This window comes from Cervus canadensis, chromosome 11, assembly GCF_019320065.1.
Source record: "Cervus canadensis isolate Bull #8, Minnesota chromosome 11, ASM1932006v1, whole genome shotgun sequence".
Lineage (NCBI taxonomy): Eukaryota > Metazoa > Chordata > Mammalia > Artiodactyla > Cervidae > Cervus > Cervus canadensis.
This window is the reverse complement of record NC_057396.1, coordinates 42,938,265-42,961,475: the sequence shown is the minus strand read 5'-3', so window position 1 is coordinate 42,961,475 and position 23,211 is coordinate 42,938,265. Positions and strand designations below refer to the sequence as shown.

Genomic DNA, 23,211 nt, shown 5'->3' with positions numbered 1-23,211 from the left:
TCAGCAGGGCAGACTTTATTAGTGATATCAGTACAGCAGAGGTGCCCACAGGGCAGAGGGGAGAGGACCCATGCCTGGACCAACCCCCCTCCCTTCTGCCCCAGCAGGATCCTATGAAGATGGGGCCTGGCCTCGACCAGTTCCTCCTGCTCCACCTGAAACGTGGGGATGGAGAGCTGGGGCTGGCCTTGCTTCCTCTTCCTGCTCCTCTTCTCTCAATCCAATATTGTCACTTGCAGAATTAGATCTCCCTTCCCAGCCCCCAGGTGAGGAACCCCAGCTACTGGGGAGGGCAGCTCTTGGGTGGGGGACCTGAAGTCCAATAATAGCCTGCAGGGCCCCTCCCCACCCCACACCCTTGAGTTCCCTGGGGCCCAATGCAAGCAGGTGGAGGGAGCATGGACGGCTTCAGGGGGTGTGGGCCCCCAGCCGTTTAGGCTTGAGGGAGCCCCACAGCGACTGAACGCCCCGGCGGACAGTCCACCCCACACGCCGGGCAACGGACTCGGCTGGGGGCGCTGGGAGGCAGGAGGTGGAGGCTTGGGAGCGGGCGTCCAGACACTTCTGGTAGCGGAGCTGCAGAGGCAGGAGGTGCAGTCATGCCGCAGCCTGCCCCAAGTGGGCTGGGCGCCACCGCTCCACCACCCTCCCCACTTACCATGCACGCAGCCTGCACGGCCTCCGAGAGGCTGGCAGCATTGGGCTCGCACCAGAACATGTGGCAGCAGAAGGAGGCTGGGCCGGCAGCCATGATGAATGCAAACGTGTGGATGTCTCTGCCCACGGCCAGGAAGGACAGGAAGCGCACCCGGCACTCCCCCAGCACTGCCTCTGTCTGCGGGGAGGGGCACCAGTTAGAAAGGGATGGCAGGACCCTCTTCCACTGGGTGCGTCCATCTTCCTGGCGGCCCTTCCCCTCATTGCCGGCCTTCCCCTCCATGGCAGGGCCCTGCCATACCTGCTCCACCCACATCTTTACCTGCTGGTGCAAGATGGTGAGGGTGGCAGGGGCCACGCTGACGTGACTTGGGGTCCACTGCTCACGGCTACTGGAGGACAGGACGGATTCCAGGGCCCCATTTATCACGTCTACCCCTGAAAGATAAGGACATGAACATGGCACTACTAGTGGTGGACAGAGGACACCCCAGCTCTACGCTAGACTGTCCAGCTCTGCCCAGCCAAGCCCGGGGTCTCTGCCCCATCCCCTACTTCACCTGCCCACAGCCCTGGACTAGGTGGCACAGATACCCTTCTTTGGTGCACTCCTCCACGGTTTCAGTGACCTGGCACATTTCTAGTCTTTTCCATCTTGAATCCTAAGCTTGCTTTGCTTCACTGACTCTGTCTCTTCCTCCAGCCTTCTAAGCAGACTGGCCCCCAAAGCTCTATCCTCCCTATACCTTGCTCTCCACATTCACACATTGCAGTGCTTTATACGACTCCTAAATCAGCTCCTATAGGCCAGTTCTCGCCAGTCCTTAAGACCCCAAGATGCAAGCTTTGCTTTTGGCTTTGTTTTATTTTTTTTTTTAAGATTTCCATTTGAGCAATGTTGTCTCAGGTGTCACACCATGTTATGACATTAGCGTGCCCTGTCATACACAATCTCACAACAGATCCCTTTATCACCATTTTACAGCCAAGGAAACTGAAGCTTATATTGAGAAATCAGATAATTGACCTTAGGTCACAACTGAGAAATGAGGATCTGAAGACAGGCAGTCTGATTCCAGAGCCTGGGTTCTTAGCCAGGCCTTTCCCCTGCCCCTTGTCTACAGTCCTAGTCTCAGAACCAGAGGGACTGTCAAAATCTTTCCCCACTCAGTAATTTCTATGATTTATGCAAAAGCCAAGGAATCCAAGGTTCCTGGCTTTTAGATCAATCAACTTGCCCTTGTAACAATGTTTCCGTTACCTCCCAATGTTAACTTCCACTAAACACTTCCACCTATAACATTTCCACCCATGCATCCACGCATCCCACTGCCGCTGGTACTCAGCAGAGAACCAGGGCAGGAGCACACGGCATGGGGCACAGGTTCTGCTCCCTGCACTGTTCATGAGCTGGCTGTGTCATCTGTGTATGGTTGCAGTGAAGACATTGGAGTGACTGATGCCAATGCAGAAGCACACACGGTGGTCCGCTCTCAGGCCCGCTTGCCTCGTCAGTGCCTCTGGGCTCTCACCAGGAACAGAACACGTGGACCCTTTGAGGGCAGAAAACATGCCTTCCCCCAAAGTCCTCCCTCACCTTGGCCTTGCTCATCTTACCTCTGACTGGATCAAAGCCAAACTTCTCTCCTAGGCATGAAGTCCTCCAAAAACTGGCCTCATCTGACCTGTCAAGCTTCATATTTTACTGCCCCCTGAGCGTCAAATGATTTATGTAGCATTATTAACATCTAATCTTGGCTAATGCCCAGCTAGGCAGATGGGAAATACAAAGTAAAAGAAGAGAATGCCCTCGAGGGACAGACTGTAACTGAGGGAAAGCCTCCCTCCAGAGGGCTCCTCCCCTCTTGACTGTCTGCAAAACTCCCAGTTCTCATGCATCAGGGTTCACGTAGGCCCTCCTGTCTGGGAAGCCTTCCCTGCTGCAGGCAGACAGGGAGCTGCTGAGACAACTCTTGGCACATCTTGTAACTGCTAGGAACTTCTTTACACCAGGCTATGGCCATCTCAAAGACAGAAATCAAGCTTCATTGTTTGTGTCCCCAGTCCTAGCACAGGCCTTATCGACTGAAGGAATTCCAGATGTCTGAGAAAGGCAAATGGGCAAATGTACCCAAACTGGTATAATAACCCAGCAACCCGGAAGCTGTAGAGGGTGATGACACAAGAAGGAGTGGGTGGGTGAGGGCAGCCCGCAGAGGGTTCAGATGTGAATGACACTGATGCCAGTCATATGGAGACCAGACATCAAAGTCAGACTGCCTAATAAGCAGATGGAGCTGTTGGGGTGGCACCTGGCCCCAGAGTAGGGAGGATCACCATGGAGGCAGGGCCAACAGTGGAACTAGGTGACCTGGAAAGAGTCTGTAGTATTTGGTAACAGCTCAGGACTGAAACCTACACCCTGATCCCAGCCCCAAACTCCCAAGCCCCGTTATCCTTGTTCAGTTGCTAAGTCCTTCACTATCTCCCGGAGTTTGCTCAAATTGATGTCCATTGAGTTGGTGATGCTATCCAACCATCTCATCCTCTGTTGCCTCCTTCTCCTGCTGCCCTCAATCTTTCCCAGCATCATGGTCTTTTCTGATGAGTAGGCTCTTTGCTTCATATCTCAACTGTAGCCTTCCAACATACTATATAATTTACTTATTGCCCATCTATTCTGAATAGAATGTCAGCTACTTAAAGGCAGGAATCTTGGTTTAAAAGCAGTTTTGTTCATTAACATATACCAAGAACCTAGACCAGTGCCTGGCACAAATCAAGCACTGGGTAGTCATTTATTGATGGATGGATGATTAACGAGTGAATATTGCAGCTTCAGGAGGGGTCAATGTTAAACTTGCACAGGTTAAAAATGGAGCATAAATAAAGCATGATAAAGTGAGTTTAGGGACTACCGTGTGAAACTCTTGGTTTCTACAGAGCAGACTTACTAAGCTGATGGACAGCAGAGGATCCATCAGGGGCTGCAGACAATTTCTTTACCGTACTGAGAGGCTACGTGAATGGCAGGTAGATAGGGGAGTGATGCAATAACTGGAAGAGTCATGAACTTGAGGGTGAAAGGGAGGAGGAAGCAGCACAAAGGGGAGGGCGGAGTCACAAGGCCTTCCTGCTCTCCCACGCACATCTTCTCACCTCCAGCTCCACAGCTGTGGCAGTGCCTCTGAATCCAGTCTACTCCTCTCTGCAAATCCAGGCCTTCCTTCCACCCCAGCTCAATACCCACCCTAAGAAGGGTTCCCTCACTGAATGTAATGGTGCTGATCATCGGTCAGCATGGTGTAAGGGGAAGAGCAGAGAACTGAAGATGACCAGGGTTAGAGTCCTCAGTCCAGCATCTCTTGGGCTCTCACCTGAGCATTCTTTCGTTTGTGTGTTTGTTTATACTTTCACCAAATACTGTTGAGTTCTTCCCGAGTGTCTTTTGGCAGGATACCTGACCATTTCTTGAAGCCATCTCTTTTCCCCTGACCTCACACCTGCTCCTCCCCTGTCCACTAAATGTTGGAGGCACTCACAGCCAGGCCTAGCCTAATATCCCTTCTCACAGTGGCTGCCTGTGTTCCAGGGTCAATCTTCAGACTCATGGCTTTGATTACCTCTCTAACCCAACGATGCCCACATTTGTATCTCTAGCCCAGTCCTCTTCTCTATGAATCCAGCTGCCAATTTGAGTTTGCTACGCACCTTCCCAAAGACACACCAAACTGAGCATGCCTAAAATTGAATTCAAATCTCCAAACCAAAACTGGCCTCTTCCAGTACCTACTACCTTTAGAGAATGGCACCACTATCCAGTTAGTGCCAAAAGCCAGGAAGCCAGGGGTCAACCTTAAGGCCTCTGTCCCTCACCCCACATCCAACCAAGGCATGTTGACTTCAATCATCTAATAACCTTTTGAATCCACACACTCCTCTTCAGCCCCAGTACAGTGCAAGATACTCTCAACACCAGCCACAGCTACTGCAAGGTCCTCCTGAGGCCCCCACATCCGCCTCCACCTGCTGAACATCCTTCTCCATGGTGTCACCAAGGTGCGTGCATGTGTGCTTAGTCGTATCCAACTCTATGACCCCAGGGACTGTAGCCACCAGGCTCCTCAACCCATGGAATTTTCCAGGCCAGAATACTGGAGTGGGTTGCCATTTCCTTCTCCAGGGGATCTTCCCAACCTAGGGATCAAACCTATATCTCCAGCATCTCCCGCCTTGGCTGGAGAGTTCTTTGCCAGCTGAGCCACCAGGGAAGCCCTTACAAAATTAAAATGACTATTCCAAGTGCACTCCAGAAAACTCTCTGATAGCTTCTTAACACTTGAGGATGAAGAACAAATCATAAACATGGCCTATGGGGTCCTGCAGGGTCTGACCGCTGCCGAGCTCCTGGCCTCACCTGGCATCGCTTTTCTCAATGCCTTTGAAACACTAACGTGTCTTTCATGATGGATCTTCACACCCAATCTTCACTCTGCCTGGAATGATCTTTCCCCACTTTATTCCTGTCTCCATCCCATTTGGGCACATTAGATCTTATTTATTTTTTGATCTCAGTTCAAATGTCACTTTCTCAAATCTTTTCTGACTTCCCAGACTAAACGAAGCTCCTCTGTTACATAGTTCCACAGCATCTTGCTACTTTCTTTCAGTAAAATGACTCAAATTGTAATTATACATTTATTTGTGTGACTGTTTGATTTAATCCTCTTTTTTCCTACCGTAATCTCCTCTAACCTCCATGAAAGCAGGGCTGGGGCCATTGTTCTCTCAGGTAGATGGTAGGCCTCATAGTTATTTGCTAAGTGGATGAACAAGTAAATAACAGGTACTGTGAAAGTACTAGAAATATCAGAGTGAACCTAACAGTCTCTACCCTCAGTTTCCTTAACTATAAAATGGCTATCATCATAATCCAAAACTCAGGACCCTCAAGAACTAAATGACATGTAAGGCAGTACTTTACCAACACAAAGCATGTTGATAAATATGCTCACTGCTTCCTTTCTAGATGATCACAGTCCATAGTTGGTGCTGTAGTACCAAACACAGCTCCTGGCTGCTCCGGCGTTTTAGTCACTGAAGACCTACTTCCCAACCTAACCAAAGCTTTACCAGGGGATTCAAGAATGGGTCTCCCTATATGCCTGGTTCACTGGTTCACACTCAGGGAAGCCAGGACACAGCGTGAAGCTGGGACAGAGGCACAGAAGGTGGGATGCGCTCTGAAGAGCAGGGTGACATCAAGCACGAGGAAGGTCTGGTAAGAGGTACTGGGAGGCGGAGGGTGGGAAGGGCTTTGAGATCAAGGTGGTGGCCCCTGGGTGACAAAGCACACACATACCAACAGGTTTAGCAACAGGCACGTTCCCCAGGTAATAGACTTGGAACTTTTGTACCAATTCATTCTTAGGTGCTGGGAATTCCACTGCAGGAGGAAAGAAGAGGATCAATCACAGGGACAGATCTTGCTTCTCCCAGTCCCCACCACCAGGACATAAGCTGAACACTGACCCAGCCAAGGCCCTACCTCCACCCCTCCCCTGCCTCCCTTTAACCAAAGTCCCTCCACTTATTTGACTCCAAGAATTGAATCTCCACTTTTCTTTTTTCTTTTGGCCACTCTGCATGGCATGAGGGATCTTAGTTCCCTGACCAGGGGTCTCATTCACACCCCCCTCATTACAAGTATTAAGTCTTAACCCCTGGACCACCAGGTTAAGTGCTGAGTCTCCATTTTACTATGGAGACTCTGCCCAGGAACTATTTTTACTCTGCCCAGGAACTTGTGCCTCTTCTTGTGTCCCCCCAACTTTGCCAACAAAACTGAGACAGATGTGGCGGGGTTGTGACACTGACCTTGGAAAGGGACGTCCACAAGTTTCGAGTGGTCCAGGGAGAGTCCGTTTACCAAGCAGCGGGCATTGCGCCTTTCGGCCATGATCTGAGGAAGGGAGGGGATGGGGGAAGGGGGAGGGCGGGTCAGTCAGGGCTTCGTAGCCCCGGAGCCCACCCTCTCCCCACTCAAAGACCCCACCCACGTCCTTGTAGAGCAAAGGTGGCAGCTACTCCAGGGTGCGAAGGGGGCCGTGCCTTAGAGCAGATCTCATGCAGGCTGGTGGCGATGTTCTTGGCGGGTGCCTCACAGCGAAACACGTGGCACTTGAGCATCTGGGTCAGCTTATCGCGAGCTACGTAGGCAAAGTCCCTGTTGGGGTAGGGGCGCCTCAGTGTCTCCCAGTGACTTTCAGTCCAGAGCCTCACTCCCGCCCACCCACGCCCTCTGCATCCATGTGCCCTCGGGTCGCTGTCCTGCGGGCACTGCCCTCTGGCCGGAGGATAGACAAGCGAGCATGCCGAGGTCGGGGAGGGTGGGCGAGCACAGCACGCAGGGAGGGGCGGGGCGGACTAGGGAGACTTGGGCGCTTTGCTGCATCTGGCCCAGGGGTGGGGAGAGGAACAGTCAGGGTAAATTAGGCATAGTACCTCTCTCTGGGTCCGGCAGCACAAGAGAGTCAAACAACAGAGTTAGGGAGGAGAGCCTCGCTCTGACTGCTGGCTGAGCCCCCACCCCGGAGCCCCGGCCCTGCTCCCACCTTCCGCTGTCCCGCCCGACGCCCCACACGCGGATGCTGACGATGGGCTGGGCGTGCAGCAGGGCCTGACTGTGCGGCTCCACCAGCTTCAGCGTCTCATCCTCCAGCTGCAGCAGCAGGTCCTTTCCCTGAAGGCCCAGGAAGCAGATGCTTAGCGGTGCCCCAGCCGGGAAGCTGGCTGATCTTTGCCACTTCCAGCTCGAGGCAGGTGAGCCACTGGTCTGGGGCCCTCGCTTTGGTGTCGGACCAGCTACCCTGCAGGCTTCACTCTAACAAAGCTCACATCTCTCATGTCCAACGTGACTCCTTTTATCAACCCCATCGCTGTTAGATAACCATCTCCCAATCAAGAGTCACACTTCCATCTCACAGACTGTTGCCTGGTGAGTCTACACCTCCCTCCCCAGCCCTGGCAGAGGGGCAGCTTGGTTCTCCCAGCTCTCCCAGTTTCTGCACTTCACCGCCGCCCTGCCACCCTGCCAGCTCACCTCCCCCCAGCCCCCAGACATGGGGTCGTGCAGATTATTTTTGTGGTAGGAGAGCTGACGGATGCAATTGTTGACTGCCACGCTGCTGCGGCCAGGGGCCAGCTCCTCCTCGGTCATCTCCACCCAGCCTAGGGAGCGCACGGCGAAACACTGCCAGACACAAAAGAGGGGTGGGAGATAAAGGGTCTGGTCTAAACCCAGAAGAGCCCCCAGCCAGGACACAGGGCACTCTGCTGAGACCAGAGGAGTTCCCAACTCAGAGCACAGCAGGTGGGAGGACATTAGAGGCTCTACAAACAGGACAGAATGGCAGGAGGGCTGATGGTCTCAGAGGAGACCCCTAGGCAGGAGGCACCTGAGCCCAGCCAGGAAGGACCCCCTGCCAAGCCACAGGGCTGCCTGAGTTATAAACTGAAGTGCCTCCTACTCAGACACAAGGGTCTGTGCTGACACAAGAGCTCAGGGCCTGGGGAGCTGTAAGACCAGAGAGACCCCAGAACCTGACCAGAGGGCTCTCCTGTTCACGGGGGCCCAACTTGGGAAGAGGCATTGCCTTGAACACACCTTGATCCCTGGGTTGGCATTCCGTGGGGGCAGCTTCTCCTCCTCTTGGGGCAATGGCTCCGGGCTGCAGGCAGATGGTAACACTTGGTACAGGCCCCCGAAGAGGGAGCTGTCCCAAGCCCCCTTCCAAGCAGACCCATCCCACTGCCAGCCCACTCACCTGAGGCTCTGAGCTGGGAAAGGCAACATCCCCTCCTCGGGGTCCTTCAGCCCCAAATCCATCGGGGCCTCCTCACTGGGCTCGTCCTGAGGAAGGGGAGAGAGAAATCAGGACCCAAACGATGACCCGTCTCCAGCTCCCCCATCATGAAGGAGGTCCCCTCACTCACTTTCCAAAATTCTCCATCCTCAAAGCGTTCTCCGTGAGTGAAGCCGGTCCAGGTGAGCTAGGAACAGGGATGGGAGCAAGGAGTGGCTGGCTCATCTTGCTCCAGCAGCACCCCCCTCCACCCCAGGTCAGAACCATCAGGCCTGTGGGCTTCACCTGGGACTCCTCTCGGGGGCTGCTCCCCTGTGATGGTGAGGCCCGGCCCGGGGGCTCCCACTGAGTGGTCCCCGTTGGGATGTGCCAGTAGTAGGTCCCTGAGGTGTCCTGGACCCTCATCCATCCAGCCGGCAGGTCGGAATCCGTCTCGAAGGCGTTGGGGTTCCAAAAGGAATCTGCCGGATGGGGGGGGGGTCTTGGTGAGGGTCTGCCTACCTAACAAGAAAATCGTGGGTGCTATGCCCAGTCCCCTCCTGAGACCCAGTGGTGGAGAAGGGGTGAGGGAAGGGCTCCAGTGCAAGATTCCTGCTTCTACCTAGAGCCTGAAGTCTGGAGTCACAGCATGGGGGGGCCACCAGCAGGGGATGTGACTCAGGTCTCCTCCTGGGCCCTGCTCCTGGCTAATGTGGCCATACAGAGGGAAGGAGGGAGGCGGAGAGAGGGCAAGGAGGTTGAGTGACCCCAAATGACCTGTCATACATATCCATATCTCAAGTGCACACACTTACCAGCGCCTGCACACACATGCACACAGACACACAACATATACAAGCTCTGCTACACACCTGTGTAGCCCCCACAAACACAAGGGTGTGCACACACAGGAGACACCCACACAGATGGCCGGGATTGCGTTCAGGTGCACACACATGTGCAGGGACACACACACACACACACACACGCCAACTCCATCCACCCACTAATGCAGCCACCATCCACAAAGGCGTGCGCACACACAGATGTATATTCCAGCCCCTGCCACACACGTGTGCAAAGACCACATCCAAGATGCCCCCCAAAACATATGTGGGTACCACACCCACAGTGAATGCACGTTCAGACACGCAACATATGTCAACCTCTGCCACATGTGTGCAGATACCACAGACACCTTGACCCTTGCCACACACACGTGCAGACATTTCATGCACACGTGTACACCACACACCTGTGACATACCCTCCCTGCCCCAAGCAGAGCCACACCATTCCAGCCCCGCAGCCCAGCTCCCGCCTCCACCACGTCCGTGCTCCCGGTCAGCCCCGCCCCACATGGTGCTATCCCTCACCTGGGCTACTGTCCTGCAGGAGGATTGCCAGGAAAAAGTCCTGGGAGAACATGGCGCTCCTTCCCAGCCCCTCCTGCTCCACCCTGCCTCCTCACAGCCCCTCCAGTCCAGCCAGCTGGGCTCACAGCCTGGTGCTGGGCTGCAGAGAGCAGCTCATCCCGCCCACTTCTCACCAGGGCAGAGCGCCTGCCAGGCAGGATCCTCCCCCACCTGGAGCTCTCCATGGAGGGGCCAGGACCACAAGGGGAGGGAATCCCCTTGGAGTGGGGATGGAGGGTGCGGCTCGTGAGACCCCAGCTGTCCCTGCTCACACCTCTTCTTTCTGATCCTAGATCCCCTCCCCCAATCCTGAATCTCCATCCCACCCCCCCGCAGCAGTCACCTCAGCGCCACAGTCAAGCCCGGCCTTAGGGATGACAGGAGGCTCAACCTCGTGGGAACACCCCGGCCACCTGGGGCCCTGCAAAGCCTAGAGCTCTCTGTGCGAACAGGGTGTGGCTTCCAGGCTCCCAGGGATCCCGCCCCTGCCCAGAATCTGCCAAGCAGTTCAAGTGGGAGAGTGGGCTTCAGGGGCTGGGCCCCAGCAAGCTTGAGGCTGGGCTTGGGGTTTCCCAGAACCAACCCCCCTCACCTGCCAGGGCCCAGCTAGGCTGCAGCGTCTCCTCGGCAACCGCAGCACCAGGACCGGCTGGGAGCGCCCAGACTGCTGACGTGCTTCCCGTTACCAGGGAAACCAGGAATCCTGACTGGTCCAAGAGGCAGCACTGAGGGACAGGCAGTCAGTCCCCAGACCCAGGCTGCTGGGCAACCAGGCGAGGAGGGCTGGAAGTGGGCGTGGCCACACCAAGGTGACTGCGTACCTGATGGGAGAGTCACTCTGGCAAGGCGCCTCACCGCCCTCAGCTTCCAATGAAGTGGCCTCACAGAGGAGGGGCTCTTCTTGCCCATGCAGCCTCCAGGTACCCGTTACTGCCTCCCACCCCCCAGCCTCCTCTCCCCTCAGGCCCTAGGGAATTAGAATGCCCGCTTTTCCCTGGAGACCCTCCACCATCTTCAGGGCTTTCCCGCCAAACCTTCCAGGAACACCACACCCAGGGCAACTGTGTCCCCCAGAGCCACACCCTTCTTCCTGAAGGGTCTTATACCCCTGAATCTGAGGACCAGGTCACCATCTCCTGACTGAGTCACACACACACCAATCCATCTGCCATCCCTGTCAGTCGGCACCTTCCTGCCTCAAAGAGCTTCATCCTTCCGATCTGTCCTGGAGGGGCCGCTCTCCCCCCGGACCATCTGGGAGGCCCTTCTGGAGCTTGGCACATCTCCCTCTGAGCACAGCCCCACCCCGGTCCTTGCTTCCACAAACACACATTTATTTAGAAATGCACACTTTCACTCCTGCACCAGTTCATTCAGGCGCTCCCCCCACGCACTCAAAGGTTCATGTATCATTCACTCACCCACACAGGCCTCCTTGGCTAAGCCAGATGTAGTCACCTGCTCTCCCTTTCCCCACCCCTACTCACTCCCGAAGTCCAGCTAGGTCACTGCAACAGCCTCCCAAGTTGGCCTCCCTCTTCCTATTTAGCCCTTTCCAATGCACTGAAATGCAGTGGTCATGTATGGATGTGAGAGTTGGACTGTGAAGAAAGCTGAGCGCCGAAAAATTGATGCTTTTGAAATGTGGTGTTGGAGAAGACTCTTGAGAGTCCCTTGGATTGCAAGGAGATCCAACCAGTCCATCCTGAAGGAGATAAGTCCTGGGTGTTCATTGGAAGGACTGATGCTGAAGCTGAAGCTCCAATACTTTGGCCACCTCATGCGAAGAGTTGACTCACCGGAAAAAACCCTGATGCTGGGAGGGATTGTGGGCAGGAGGAGAAGGGGATGACAGAGGATGAGATGGCTGGATGGCATCACCGACTCGATGGGCATGAGTTTGAGTAAACTCTGGGAGTTTGTGATGGACAGGGAGGCCTGGCGTGGTGCGATTCATGGGGTTGCAAAGAGTCGGACACGACTGAGAGACTGAACTGAACTAAACTGAATCTGAACTGCATGCTACAGCCCAAATGATTGTTCCAAAATGCTAACAACCTTCTCCAGTTGAATACTCTAATTGTTTTCTCTTTGCCCCCAGGACAGAACCCAATTCCTCCACCAAGTTTGTAGGACTTTATGAGCCCCTATTTGCCTGCCTCAGCCTTACCTCTGACCACTCCCCACACCCCTGGTCTCTCCCCCTGCCTGGGACATGCCCCTTATCCTCTCTGATCCCAGCCTCCATTCCCTCAAACTTCATCTGGCACCACCTACTGGGCATCAGTGTAAAGGTCCCTTCTTAAAACTGACCCACCTCCTGTCTATTACCATGCTCTTCCTGTACCTCCCCAACCCCAGGGCTCAAACTACCTATTTACTTCTGTCAAAATACTAGACTGAGTGCTATGAGGGCAGGAATATCTGTCTTGTAGTATGTATTCTCAGCATTTAGGACAAGACCTGGCACTGAGTATGAACCCAACGCAGGTAGGAAAGTTCATTCATTCATCATTCGCTCATCATTCATCCATCCATCCATTCATTCATATACTTCGGCATTCAATTAACAACCTTGTGGAGATTCTAGGGTGGGAAAGAGAAAATAATGTTTGCTCAGTTCTACCACATTCCTACAGGAGACCAGACTTCCTCTGTGGTCTTCCTGGTCATAGCAACAGTCATAAGAAGAGTAGGCAGTGACGCAGCCTATTCTTAGATTCTCGATCTCCACTGCCTCCAGCAGACCTTGATCCTTGCCCATCCTCTCCCACACCAGCTCCCTTGCTGAGGTCACTGCCCACACCCAGCACACTCTTCCCAGCCCTTGAGTAGTTCTGTCCTCCCACTCTCAGAAGGCTCATAGGAGCCACCACCATAGTGACCATCCAGGGACCCCAGAGCAACCAGGATCTCCATTGTTTGGCCCCTGATTGACACCCCCTAAGGCAGAGATTGCAAACAAGCTGCGTGCAGACTGGTGTAAGCCTCAGATAGATTTTGTTTGGCCTGTGTGGTACTTTTTTAAAAAACAAACTTGGTTGCTAACATTTAGAAATTGGGATGTTTCACATCAATATCTAGTTTTCAGTTTCCCTTGAAGAACTGGCTCCACTGAGACGACATTTCCCCACACCTAACCCTATGAGTAACCAGCTGGAGTGGAGTAGCAGCAGTTCCCTATAAAGGGTATCTGGGCAAAGATCACTGACGGTCGCTAACATCCCTCCAAAGACAGGCAATTAGATTTTGTCTTTGGTAGAAGTACTCAATACCACCTGTGAAGTGTCCTTTCAAACAAAATACAAACACAAACAAAAACTCTGAATTTGATGAAGGCTCCAGAACTCACTGCCAGTTTATGGGAAATCCAGGGGAAGTGGAACTTGTTCAAATCCAGAACAGGGAAAACCCAGGGCAACACAACACAGTGGCTTCAATTGAAACAACAAAACTTCGAGCAAAAATAGAAATGGAGGGATAAGGTACAGATCAAAAGAAACTGTGAGACGTACCAACCATCAAAAGGTCTGTTCCTATTTGGATACTGATGAAATGAATCAAATTTTAAAAGGGCAGGGAGCACATTCATTAGACAACTGGGAAATGTCAACACTGACTAGATATTCAGTGATATTGAGGAAGTACTGTTAAATTTCTGTGCGCGTGATTTTAGTAGTTTGGATTTTTTTTGACGGGGGTGGGGCGGCGGGCAGGAGCATGCATGTAGGATCTTAGTTCCCAACTAGGGATGGAAACTGTGCCCCCCTGGAATGGAAACACAGAGCCTTAACCACTGCACCACCAGAAGTCCCTGGATTTTTAAAAAGTGTTTCATATTTTAGACATGCACGAGTTGGGAGACTTCTCTGGTGGTCCAGTGGTTAAGAATCCGCCAGCCACTGCAGGGGACACGGGTTCGATCCCTGGTCTGAGAAGATTCCACACACCACAGGGCAACTAGGCCCATGTGCCACAACTACTAAAGCCCGAGCGTCCAAGAGCCCGTGTTCCACAACAAAAGAGGCCACAGCAATGAGAAGACGGAGCACCGTAACAAGACAGTAGCCCCCACTTGCCTCAACTAGAGAACGCCCACCGCAGCAGCTAGGACCAAGTGCAGCCAAAAATCAATCAATCAAGATTTTTTTTTTTTTAAAGAAATGCATGAGTGAACATTTACAGATCTATTTGCTTCAAAATAGCCTAGGTTGGGGCCCAGGAGTAGTAGGTGGGGGTATGGATGCAACAAGGGTAGCCATGTGTTGATAATTGTTGAAACCGGGTCATGAGTAATAAGTCAGGTTCATTATTCTGTTATTTTCGTATATGTCTGAAAATGTCCATAGTAAGTTTTTTGAAAGGGGATGGCATGCTGCCCTTCGCTCATCTGAACTGCCTGCTCCCTGCCAAGGTTCTCCAGTCTGGGGTAAGGTGCCTGCTGCCTGGAGTGGGAAGAGTCTTTCCTTACACTACCATCCAGCACAGGCTTGTGGCTGCAGCCCATTATCTCTGCCCTTTGCTCCTCAGCTCTATCTGCATCTCCATGTGACACTAGCAAATGCAGAGACTCAACTTCTTTAAATGGGACCCACTGAAGGATCAATCCTTGGAGTCCTAATATCTATCCCCCCATCCCAACAAAGCATTCTCTTATTCTTCGTTTCCTTTTAGTCAATATCCTCTTCCTGACAAAACATTACTCTTGCAACATCCAGTGTGGTGCTCTGTACATAACACTCCAATCCTTCCAAATAGACCTCTGTGGGGAGCTGCCGCTGTTGAAAACTGCCTGGAGGGCACCTAGGTTTGTCAGGCTGTAGGCATCGGTGACAGCATAAGGGCCAAGAGTTCGGGTCTGCACTTAGACCTGGTTTCGATCCCAGTTCTACTGTGACCTCAGACTGTGGGTGACCTTGAAAGTGGAAGTCGCTCGGTCGTGTCCGTCGCTTTGCAACCCATGGACTGTAGCCTGCCAGGCTCCTCTGTCTATGGAATTCTCCAGGCCGTAATACTGGAGTGGGTAGCCATTCCCTTCTCCAGGGAATCTTCCCAACCCAGGGATGGAACCCAGGTCTTCCGCATTGCAGGAGGATTCTTTACCATCTGAACCACCAGGGAAGCCCATGTGTGACCTTGGGAGAGGACTAAATCTCTCCAGGCCCATTTTTTGTCACCTGTACTATGGGCATACTAATGATATCTACCTCCTATTGGCGTGCAGATTTAATACCATAATACTGAGCAGAGAGCCAGTACTTGGTAAGTGCCTCATAAACAGACCAGTCCATCATTCATCGGGGGTGTGTGACGGAAAGGTCTATCCACTTGTTCAAGCACTCTCAGTATGTAGGGACATTTCTTGCCGGAAAAGCAGGGCATGGCCTGCTGAGGACTGAGGACACGGGCTCGGTGACCCCCACCCAGGCGCACCCCGGCCTCTGTACGGAGGGACCCACCTTCTGCCCTCTCCCCCTCCCATGTTCCCCACGTCAAGCTGCACAAGATACCTGTGTCCTCCGGAGAGCCATAAGAGGGGCTGCCCTGGGATAAGGTGGCCCAGCTCGAGTCCTCGTCGCTGGCTGCGCTGTTCCGCATGCCAAACAGGAGGCTGGCACTCTTGCTGTGCTCTCGGGGGCCGTCTGCCAGGGCCTGGGGCCCAGGGGGCACCTCCGCACTCTCCAGGGGCTCTGGCAGCCCTGGGGGAGAAGATAAGTCCTCCTCCTCTTCCTCCTCCTCTTCCTCATCATCCTCCTCGGCCTCCCCCGCCGCCTTCTCCTCTCCCTCGTCCGGGCCCTGCTCTTGGGTGCTGATGATCAGGCCGGGTCCTCGCGGCCCTCTGTTGGCCGCATTGTGGGCGGAGAGCTCCAGCTCAGAGTACAGGTGCATCAGGCCTTTGGGGCCCAGGGGTGCCATCTCGGGTTCCTGGCTGGCCTCCTCAGCCAGGGTCAAGGTCACATTGCGGTTCTGGTCGCGGTGGGCTGTGGCGGCCCGCCGGAGCTGGTTCTGGCCCTCCTTTAGCCACTTGGCATTGGCGGGGCCCGGCTCAGGCCCACCACCCTCCCCCATGGCGCTGCGCAGATCCTTGGGTCCCACGGCCGTGGCCTGCAGCTTGGCGTTGAGCAGCTGGTTGTGGGCAGCGTGCAGGGGCAGGGGCAGGCTCAGTGCGGGGCCTCCGTGGCTGTTGGCATTAATGGCCGACTGGCTCAGGGATGATGGAACAGACATGGCCTCAGCAGATCCTGCAAGTGGGAAGAGGAGACCACGCTGAGCCTCCAGGTCAGCAGAGCAACACCCCTGCTTCAGCCCCAGGCCTGTGCCCTGCACCTCCTCACCTCCCTGCCCTCAGCAGGCCAGCACATACCACTGTGTCCTGTGAGCTGTCATCCCAGGAGAGTAACTGGGCTCCACCTTGTCCGTCATCCCCACCACACCCACTCCACCACCACCTGCAGCAGCCAGGCCCAGGCCAGGTCCACCCCCTCCCTAAACCCCCAGCCCCGAGCTTCCAGGGCTAGCACAGCCAGCCCCTGCTTTGCCCTCGCTCCCAATGGCAGAGACTCCATAACAATGGCTCTCTGTGCATCCCCACCCCCAACTCATCCAACTGGGGCTTATTGTACCAGGAGTGCGGCTGGTGAGGAGCTAGCTCCTGTGTTCTAGACACTAGACACTGCCTGCTCCCTGCCTCCTGCCACACTGCTACCCACAGCCCCAACACTGTGAGCTCCCCGGGCTCCGTTGCTCTCATCATAAATCACTGGGCCCAAATGGGCCCCAAGTCCACCCCGTACGAGGGACTGGGAAGACAAGAGAGAACGAACTGCAGACCAAGACCCCAAGGGCAAGGTCCTGAGCCCTCAGGTCACAAAACAAGGGCCTCGAGCTCCAATTCATGGCTCCTTCGACCCGTTGAAGCTGCATTTTGGGGACTGTTTCTATAACGTATCTCACCTCGGGTACCAGTTCCTCTGCCAGCACCTATAGTGCTTCTGGGTCACTGCAAGAGCCTTTGATCTGGACCATCAGCCCCTTAGGTCTTTGCCTAAATGTCACCTTTTCAGGGAGGCCTTCCCTGAATACCCTAAAACTGTAGGCCACCATGCCCCCTCCCAGCCGTCCCCAAACTCCCCAGCACCAGTACTGTCTAACAAGCTAATTTATTATTTACTTGGTTTAATGACTGTCTTCTCATGACTCTAATTTGAGTTCCATGGTGGTGAGGAATTTGCCTTTTTTTATTCAATGCAGTATGCCTACAGCTTAGCTCAGTGCTGACACAAAGCAAGAACTCAATAAATACTTGTTGAATCAATGTATGAATCTGCCCTCCCATCTCCTCTGGCCCCATTGAGCATCCCCTCTGCCAGTTTCAGAAAACACACAGTGGTCACGTTACCATGTGTCAGCCACTGCCCACGGTGCCACAACCAAACTCCACTGGCCCTTCTGGTGAGGGGCTCACCTGTTCCTCAGTGACAGTCCACCCCTCCTGGCCCCCTGAACCCCCTCCTGCATCCTCAGAAGCCCTTTGTGGATCACCTTCTCCACCTATCAGGCTTCCCACCCCATCACCCTAATGATTGATCCCACCCTCAGAGCCCCATTCCACCCTCCCTATCTCCCTGACCTTCCACTCGAGGCTTCTCCCTTGCTCTGACCCCCACTATAATGTGCTCACTCCCTGGATGCCCCCCTCACAATTTGTCCTCCCTCACCAAACTACTCAATTTTCTCGCATCCTGACCCTCTTAGATGGCCCCATCACACTCTCCTCCCCTCCCTGATGGCCTCACTCAGAGTTCTCTCTTCCTACCTGACCTCCCCCAACAGGCAGCTGACCCCACTGTTTGCCCCCAATGCATGCCTTCCTCTGTGATTCTCACTGCACAGTTCTTTCTCCTCAATTTCTCACCTGAGAGTTCTCAGCTCCCTGTTCACCCTGAGCTCTTTGTCTCCCTGAACCCACGGCCTCAGTTCTTCCTGCCTCCTTGGCAGAGCCCTCAACCCTGAGCACTGACTGTAGGGGGGTGTTTAGGCTGCCTGGCAAGGCTTGGTCATCTCCTGGGTGCAGTGCCCCGCTTGTGAGGCGGGTGCCATAGCTCACCTCTCCGTCATTTCTAGCTCCTCAGACCCTAGCATGATGCCATGCACACATCTGTGAAAGAAATGAGAAATGGTTCCTGTCCACGTGTCTGCCTCCCACGTAACTGACTGCTGGTCTGCTCAGTATGGCTTCCCCTGGGCGATGAAAAATTTCATGGCCACTGGCACCAATGAGAAAAATAAACGGCTCTGCCTCTATCCAGAACTACAGTAATCTTCCAAAAATGGAAACCAGATTGTGTCACCCTCCAGCTCAAAAAATTAGATGGCTCACCGCTGCCTTTAGGATAAAGTCTGCGCTCGTTAGCAGATCACCAAGAGCCTCCTTGAGCCAATCCTTGGGACCCCTCAAACCCCCTCCCCATCCTGCCTCCTCCTCAGCTTATGCCCCAGCCACAGGAAGAATGGTGGACTCTAGAACGTGTCACACCCACCGAACCCAGGCTCTGTTTACACTGATCCCTCGGCTTGGAATCCTGTCTCCCTTTGTGAGGACCTCTGATCAGGTTTCAAAACTGGCTTAGCCAACGCAGCTCCTAAGCAGTAAGTCTTTCCTGGTTGGTCCCCTCTCCCCTCCTCAGGTGCCCATTCCCTCCTCTGCATCTCACCATGCCCAGCACCACCGCATTCCAATGGAACATCTGAGACTGTGTCTTACTCAACTTCACACTCCATGACCAAAGAGTGTGTGTCGGGCATCTGCAGGGTGGGCCCCTGGTCAGGATGGAGGGGTAAGAGGAACAAAGAACTAGGTAGCTCAGAACTAACTGGGAATAGATACTGAGACAGGCTTGTGTGGTCACATGGGCCGGGGAAGGAGAATCAGGGAGGGTGCTGGAGAATGCTGAAGGGTCCCTGAGAAGGAAGTAGTATGGGGTCCCAGGCAAGCAAGGTCTGAGATCTAGGGGAAAAGGGGGGAGGTTGGCTTAAACTGACATCCTGGCTCAAAGGCTGTTCCTCTGAGTTTCAGGAGATGAAAGACCCCATGACTGCGCCACGCTCGGAGCATCACAGGGATGACGGGCCCTCCTCTAAAGCAGGAGTGTGTGGAGCCGGGTTTCTCAGCACTCGGCACCGACCTCCTTGGCATCTGGAGGTGTGGTCTAAGAAGGGCACGTGTCCTGTGAGGCTGGGACTCCGAGGAGTCAGGGTGACTTCAGGACAGCCCTGCCCATCTGCTCACGGGGGCAGAAAGCACTGGGGGAGGGAAGCGGGTGTTCTGCTGTGACGGCTGAAGCCTGAGTGCCTGTCCCAAGAAAGCGCCATCACCTTCACTTCATTTCTTAAGGTCAAAGAATGACCAGTTGCTCAGTATCTTCAAGAGGGGGCACAACCCAACCTCTTCCCTCCTACTGGTGCTACTCACACCTGGGACCTCTCCAAGGATGGAAGGAGCCACATGGATTCTGGCTCAAGGCAGGGAGCAGGCAGGCTCCTCAGGGGAGGAAATATGAGTGGCCACTAAACCTGAACGGGCTGACAGGAGACCACGGGGGTAGGGGGTGAATCCTGCTCAAGGTCAATGGTTTTTTAGCCTGACTGCTTATTGTATGGGTACTACAGGATGCCAAGGTTTACTTTAGCCAAGACATCAGTGAAGACCTGCCTGAGACAAGAACACAGCTCTCCTTGGACCAACCCCTTCACCACCCCTCCCTCTCAGAGGATAACGCCGCCCTCCCCCACTCCTAATTCATTGAGGAAATGGGAGCCATCAGCCAGAGAACATCCTCAGACCCAAAAACGTACTGACTCAGCATCTATTCATTTCTCTCCTTTTCTCCAAAACCAATTGCTTCACCTGTCATTTAAATTCCTTTCATGCCTTTCTAGGAATCTTTTTTTAACCACTGTTGATCCATTTTTTCTTCCATGTAGTCAGTGGTTCCTCAATGAGATCCACTCTCTCCCAACTTAAACACAGAATCTTTCCTGACCTGACACCATGAACTTTGTGAAAGAGCCGTCTTTTCTCACAGTTGCCATTTCCTCACCTGGGTCTCACTCTTCAACTCTTTCCAGTCCTGCTTCCACTCCCAACACACCTCAGTAACAGCTCCTTCCAAGGTCAACATGACCCCAGTGTCATTTACTCCAACAGACACTTGGAGTCCTCATCCTGGTTGTACTTTCAGCAGCATCTGACACCGTGGCCTCTCATCCAGCTTTTGGCCAAGGCTTCCACACACCATATCTCCTGGTTTTCTTCCTACACTCTTGATACTGTCTGATGGTTTCTTACACTCCTTTGCTGGCTCATCTTCCTCTGCTGGAGTTTCTCATGGCTTATTCTCATGCTGTTTTCTCATTCTCACCCAATATTCAATACAAGTATTCATTCATGCCCATAACTTCAGTTGCCCCCTACAAACTGATGATTTCCAAAAGTATACCTCCATTTCGGAACATTCATCTGAGCTCCAGACAGATACATTCAACTTTCTACTCAATATTTCTAGCTGGATGTCTCAAAGGCCTCTCAAACCAACATACTCACTCATGTTTCTCTCCCACACCCTAACTGGTCCTCTTTCAGGATCCTGGCTCATGGAATAACATGACCATCCAACCTGTTCTATAAACCAGAAGTAGGAATTCCATCCTTGACACCACCTTCTCCATCTCTCCCCATATTCAATCTATCCCCAAGTACCGACGATCTTTTATCCAAGAAAAATTTTTGGATTTGATTGACGTTCTACATCTACTACCATCAATAGTCCACACCAAGGACAAAGGCTTTATGATCAAAATTCTTAACATGCCCTAAATTATCCATCTCAGCCTGGCCTCCACCTTCCTTCCACGTTTGGCACTTTGCCATCCAGCATCACTGGTCTTCTTTTGATTCCTTGAAGACATCATGCTCTCTCCTTCCATAAGGTATTTACACACGATTCCCCATCTGCCCAGAACTCCCTTTCCCTACCCTCCCAGCTTAACTCCTACTCATCCTTTACCGCTTAGTTCAAATGTCATGCTCTTAGCCTTCCTCAGTCCTCTCTCGCTACCCTCCAGTACAGTTTAGCTTGTGCTCCTGTGTGTTCTCAAGACACCATTCACCTTTCCCTTCGTGGTATTTATTATATCTGTAATTTTATTCTTATCTGACTTTCCCCTTAGACCATCAGCTCCATGGGAACAAGGGCATAGTGTATTTTGCTCATCATTAATCTTCAGTGCCTAACAATACCTGGTATATACTAGGTGCTCAAAGCACACTTGCTGAATAAATAAATGATTGGATAGATTTTCTTTTAGTAAAGAAAAATTATGTTAGAGTATTAAGGGGAAGTAAGCAAGAGGGTATGTTATCAAGGCAATCAAGGAAAAAAGGGGGTGTGTGGCCTAGATTAAGTTTGGCAGCAGTGGGTGAGATGGAGTGAAATGAATGAATTTGAAAAATACTTAGGTAGGGGATGTGGCAGAACTTGTTGACATAAGATATAGGGTGAGAGACAGAGATTAATCTAGAATGTTGCCCAGGATTCCAGCTTGGGTAGCTGATTGGAAAGTATCCATTTCTGAGAGTTGAAATTTGGAGACTTGAGAGTGAATAAAATATGAGAAGGAAGTGCAGAATGAGAGGAGACAGTCTAGGAAAGAACCAAGAGCGTCACCAGCAACTAAAGAAAGGGGAGGAGGTAGCAAACGAGACTGAGAAGGAGCAGACAAGGCTGCAGGAGAGAAACCCAGAAAATGTTTCAGGAAGAGTCGACCCACACCACTGACACCAAGAAATGGCAAGGAGGTGCAGGAAAAGTGGCCATTAGATTTGGCCACATGGACATCTCCAGTGACCTTGGCTTGAGCAGTTTCCATAGATGCCAGAGACAGAAGATGGAGTGAAGTGGTTTTAAGAATGAATGGGAAGCGAGGAAATAAAGATACCAAAGCGTAGAGGAGGTTCTGGCTTTAAGGAGTGTAGCCAGCTGGGGCTCCGAGGGGCTGGGAAAGCAAGAAACACACAGGCAGGTTCAAAATAGATTGGAAATATCCTCTGAATCGACAATGGGAAAACTGCTTCTAATGAGTGCTCCAGCCAGCGCTAGGCCTCCAGGCTGAGCTGGGGCCAGCCGGCCCCAGGGCACACCCCTCGGTCGCCGAGGGCAACAGAATGCGGCTTGACAGATTTCAGGCCTGGGTCCCTGCAGGAATTCATGCGGCCTGCTGGCCCACCTCGCCCCAGTCCCCTTCCCAGTCCTCGACCACCCCTCCCCCATCCCCTAATTCCCCTCCCCCATCCCCCACCGCCCCCAGCTGTCCGTTCCTTTTTATCGCTCCCTATTCATTCCGGAGGGGCAGCAGGTAAAGGTCGGGGAGGGAACGGCGTGAGGACCTTAGCAGAGTCGGACCTTGGAAGGAGGGGACAGGAGGGCGGTCGGAATACGCGGTGGGAGGGCCGCCCGCAGGGATGGGGCCTGGCCGGGGGGACGCAGGCCGCCGCGAGGTTCGGGCGGCAGGATCCGCGGGCCGCGGGGGACAGGGATCCGACAGCCCAGGTTGGGCGCCGTCAGGGGCAGCTCCTACCTGCGCGGGGAGGCCCCAGGCCCAGGTGGCGGAGGTGGCTCAGGCTGCGGGGCTCGGGCTCGGCGGCAGCTTCTCCATCACAACATCCCCCGCCCAGGAGCGCGCGGGCCGCGGGGCCGCGCCCGGAGCGGCGGAGGCGCGCGCGGGGCAGGGGTGGGGGAGGGGCGCCATCTTGGGCCCCTCGGCGGCCGAGCAGAGGATCCCTCCCTACTGCGCCCTGTGGCCTCGGGGAGCCCCGCGCCCCCAGCCCCCTCGCCGGCCGCCGTCCCTGCGCCCGGGTGGGTCCCCAGGTCCCAGAGGGCGGCCCCAGCATCGGCCGACCCCCGCCCAGCCCGGCACCGCCCTCCGCCAGGGGACCCCGGACTCACCCTGCGCGCCCCGCAGGGCCCTGGCCCCGCACCGCCGCCGGGCGACGCTCAGACGAGGTTGGAGCGGGAGCGGCGGTGGCGGTGCCCGGGCCGCGGCCGCGTGGGGAGGGGCTGGAGGAGGCCGCCTGCTCGGCTCTTGCGGCAACACTCCCTGACGTCCTGGTGGTAAGCGATGAGGACACAGCGTTGGTGATAATAATAGCTCGTATTTATTGACCGCTTTCACGGTGCCAGGCTCTGTGTTAAACCCTTTGTACGCATTCGTGCTCACACCAGCCCTGTGAAGTCGCCG

General features: G+C 54.0%; 1 protein-coding gene across 6 annotated transcripts; it reads right to left on the bottom strand.

The window, feature by feature from the left end:
- APBB1 (amyloid beta precursor protein binding family B member 1) lies at positions 1-23,096 on the bottom strand. Of its 6 annotated transcripts, none has more exons than XM_043481383.1 (15): positions 22,920-23,096; positions 15,426-16,157; positions 8,808-8,983; positions 8,653-8,709; positions 8,484-8,569; positions 8,324-8,387; positions 7,760-7,909; positions 7,272-7,399; positions 7,162-7,167; positions 6,769-6,883; positions 6,535-6,619; positions 6,020-6,103; positions 980-1,095; positions 659-835; positions 1-576 (listed from the first exon to the last, which is right to left on the bottom strand). In XM_043481383.1, exons 2-15 carry the CDS (start codon positions 16,141-16,143, stop codon positions 409-411), a joined length of 2,130 nt encoding a protein of 709 aa, XP_043337318.1. In that variant the 5' UTR covers positions 16,144-16,157; positions 22,920-23,096; the 3' UTR covers positions 1-408. The 6 variants fall into 6 exon arrangements, with proteins under 6 accessions (XP_043337318.1, XP_043337315.1, XP_043337319.1 ...); XM_043481380.1 differs by lacking the exon at positions 22,920-23,096 and adding an exon at positions 22,552-22,848; XM_043481384.1 differs by lacking the exon at positions 7,162-7,167.
- Between the last annotated feature and the right edge of the window lie 115 nt (positions 23,097-23,211).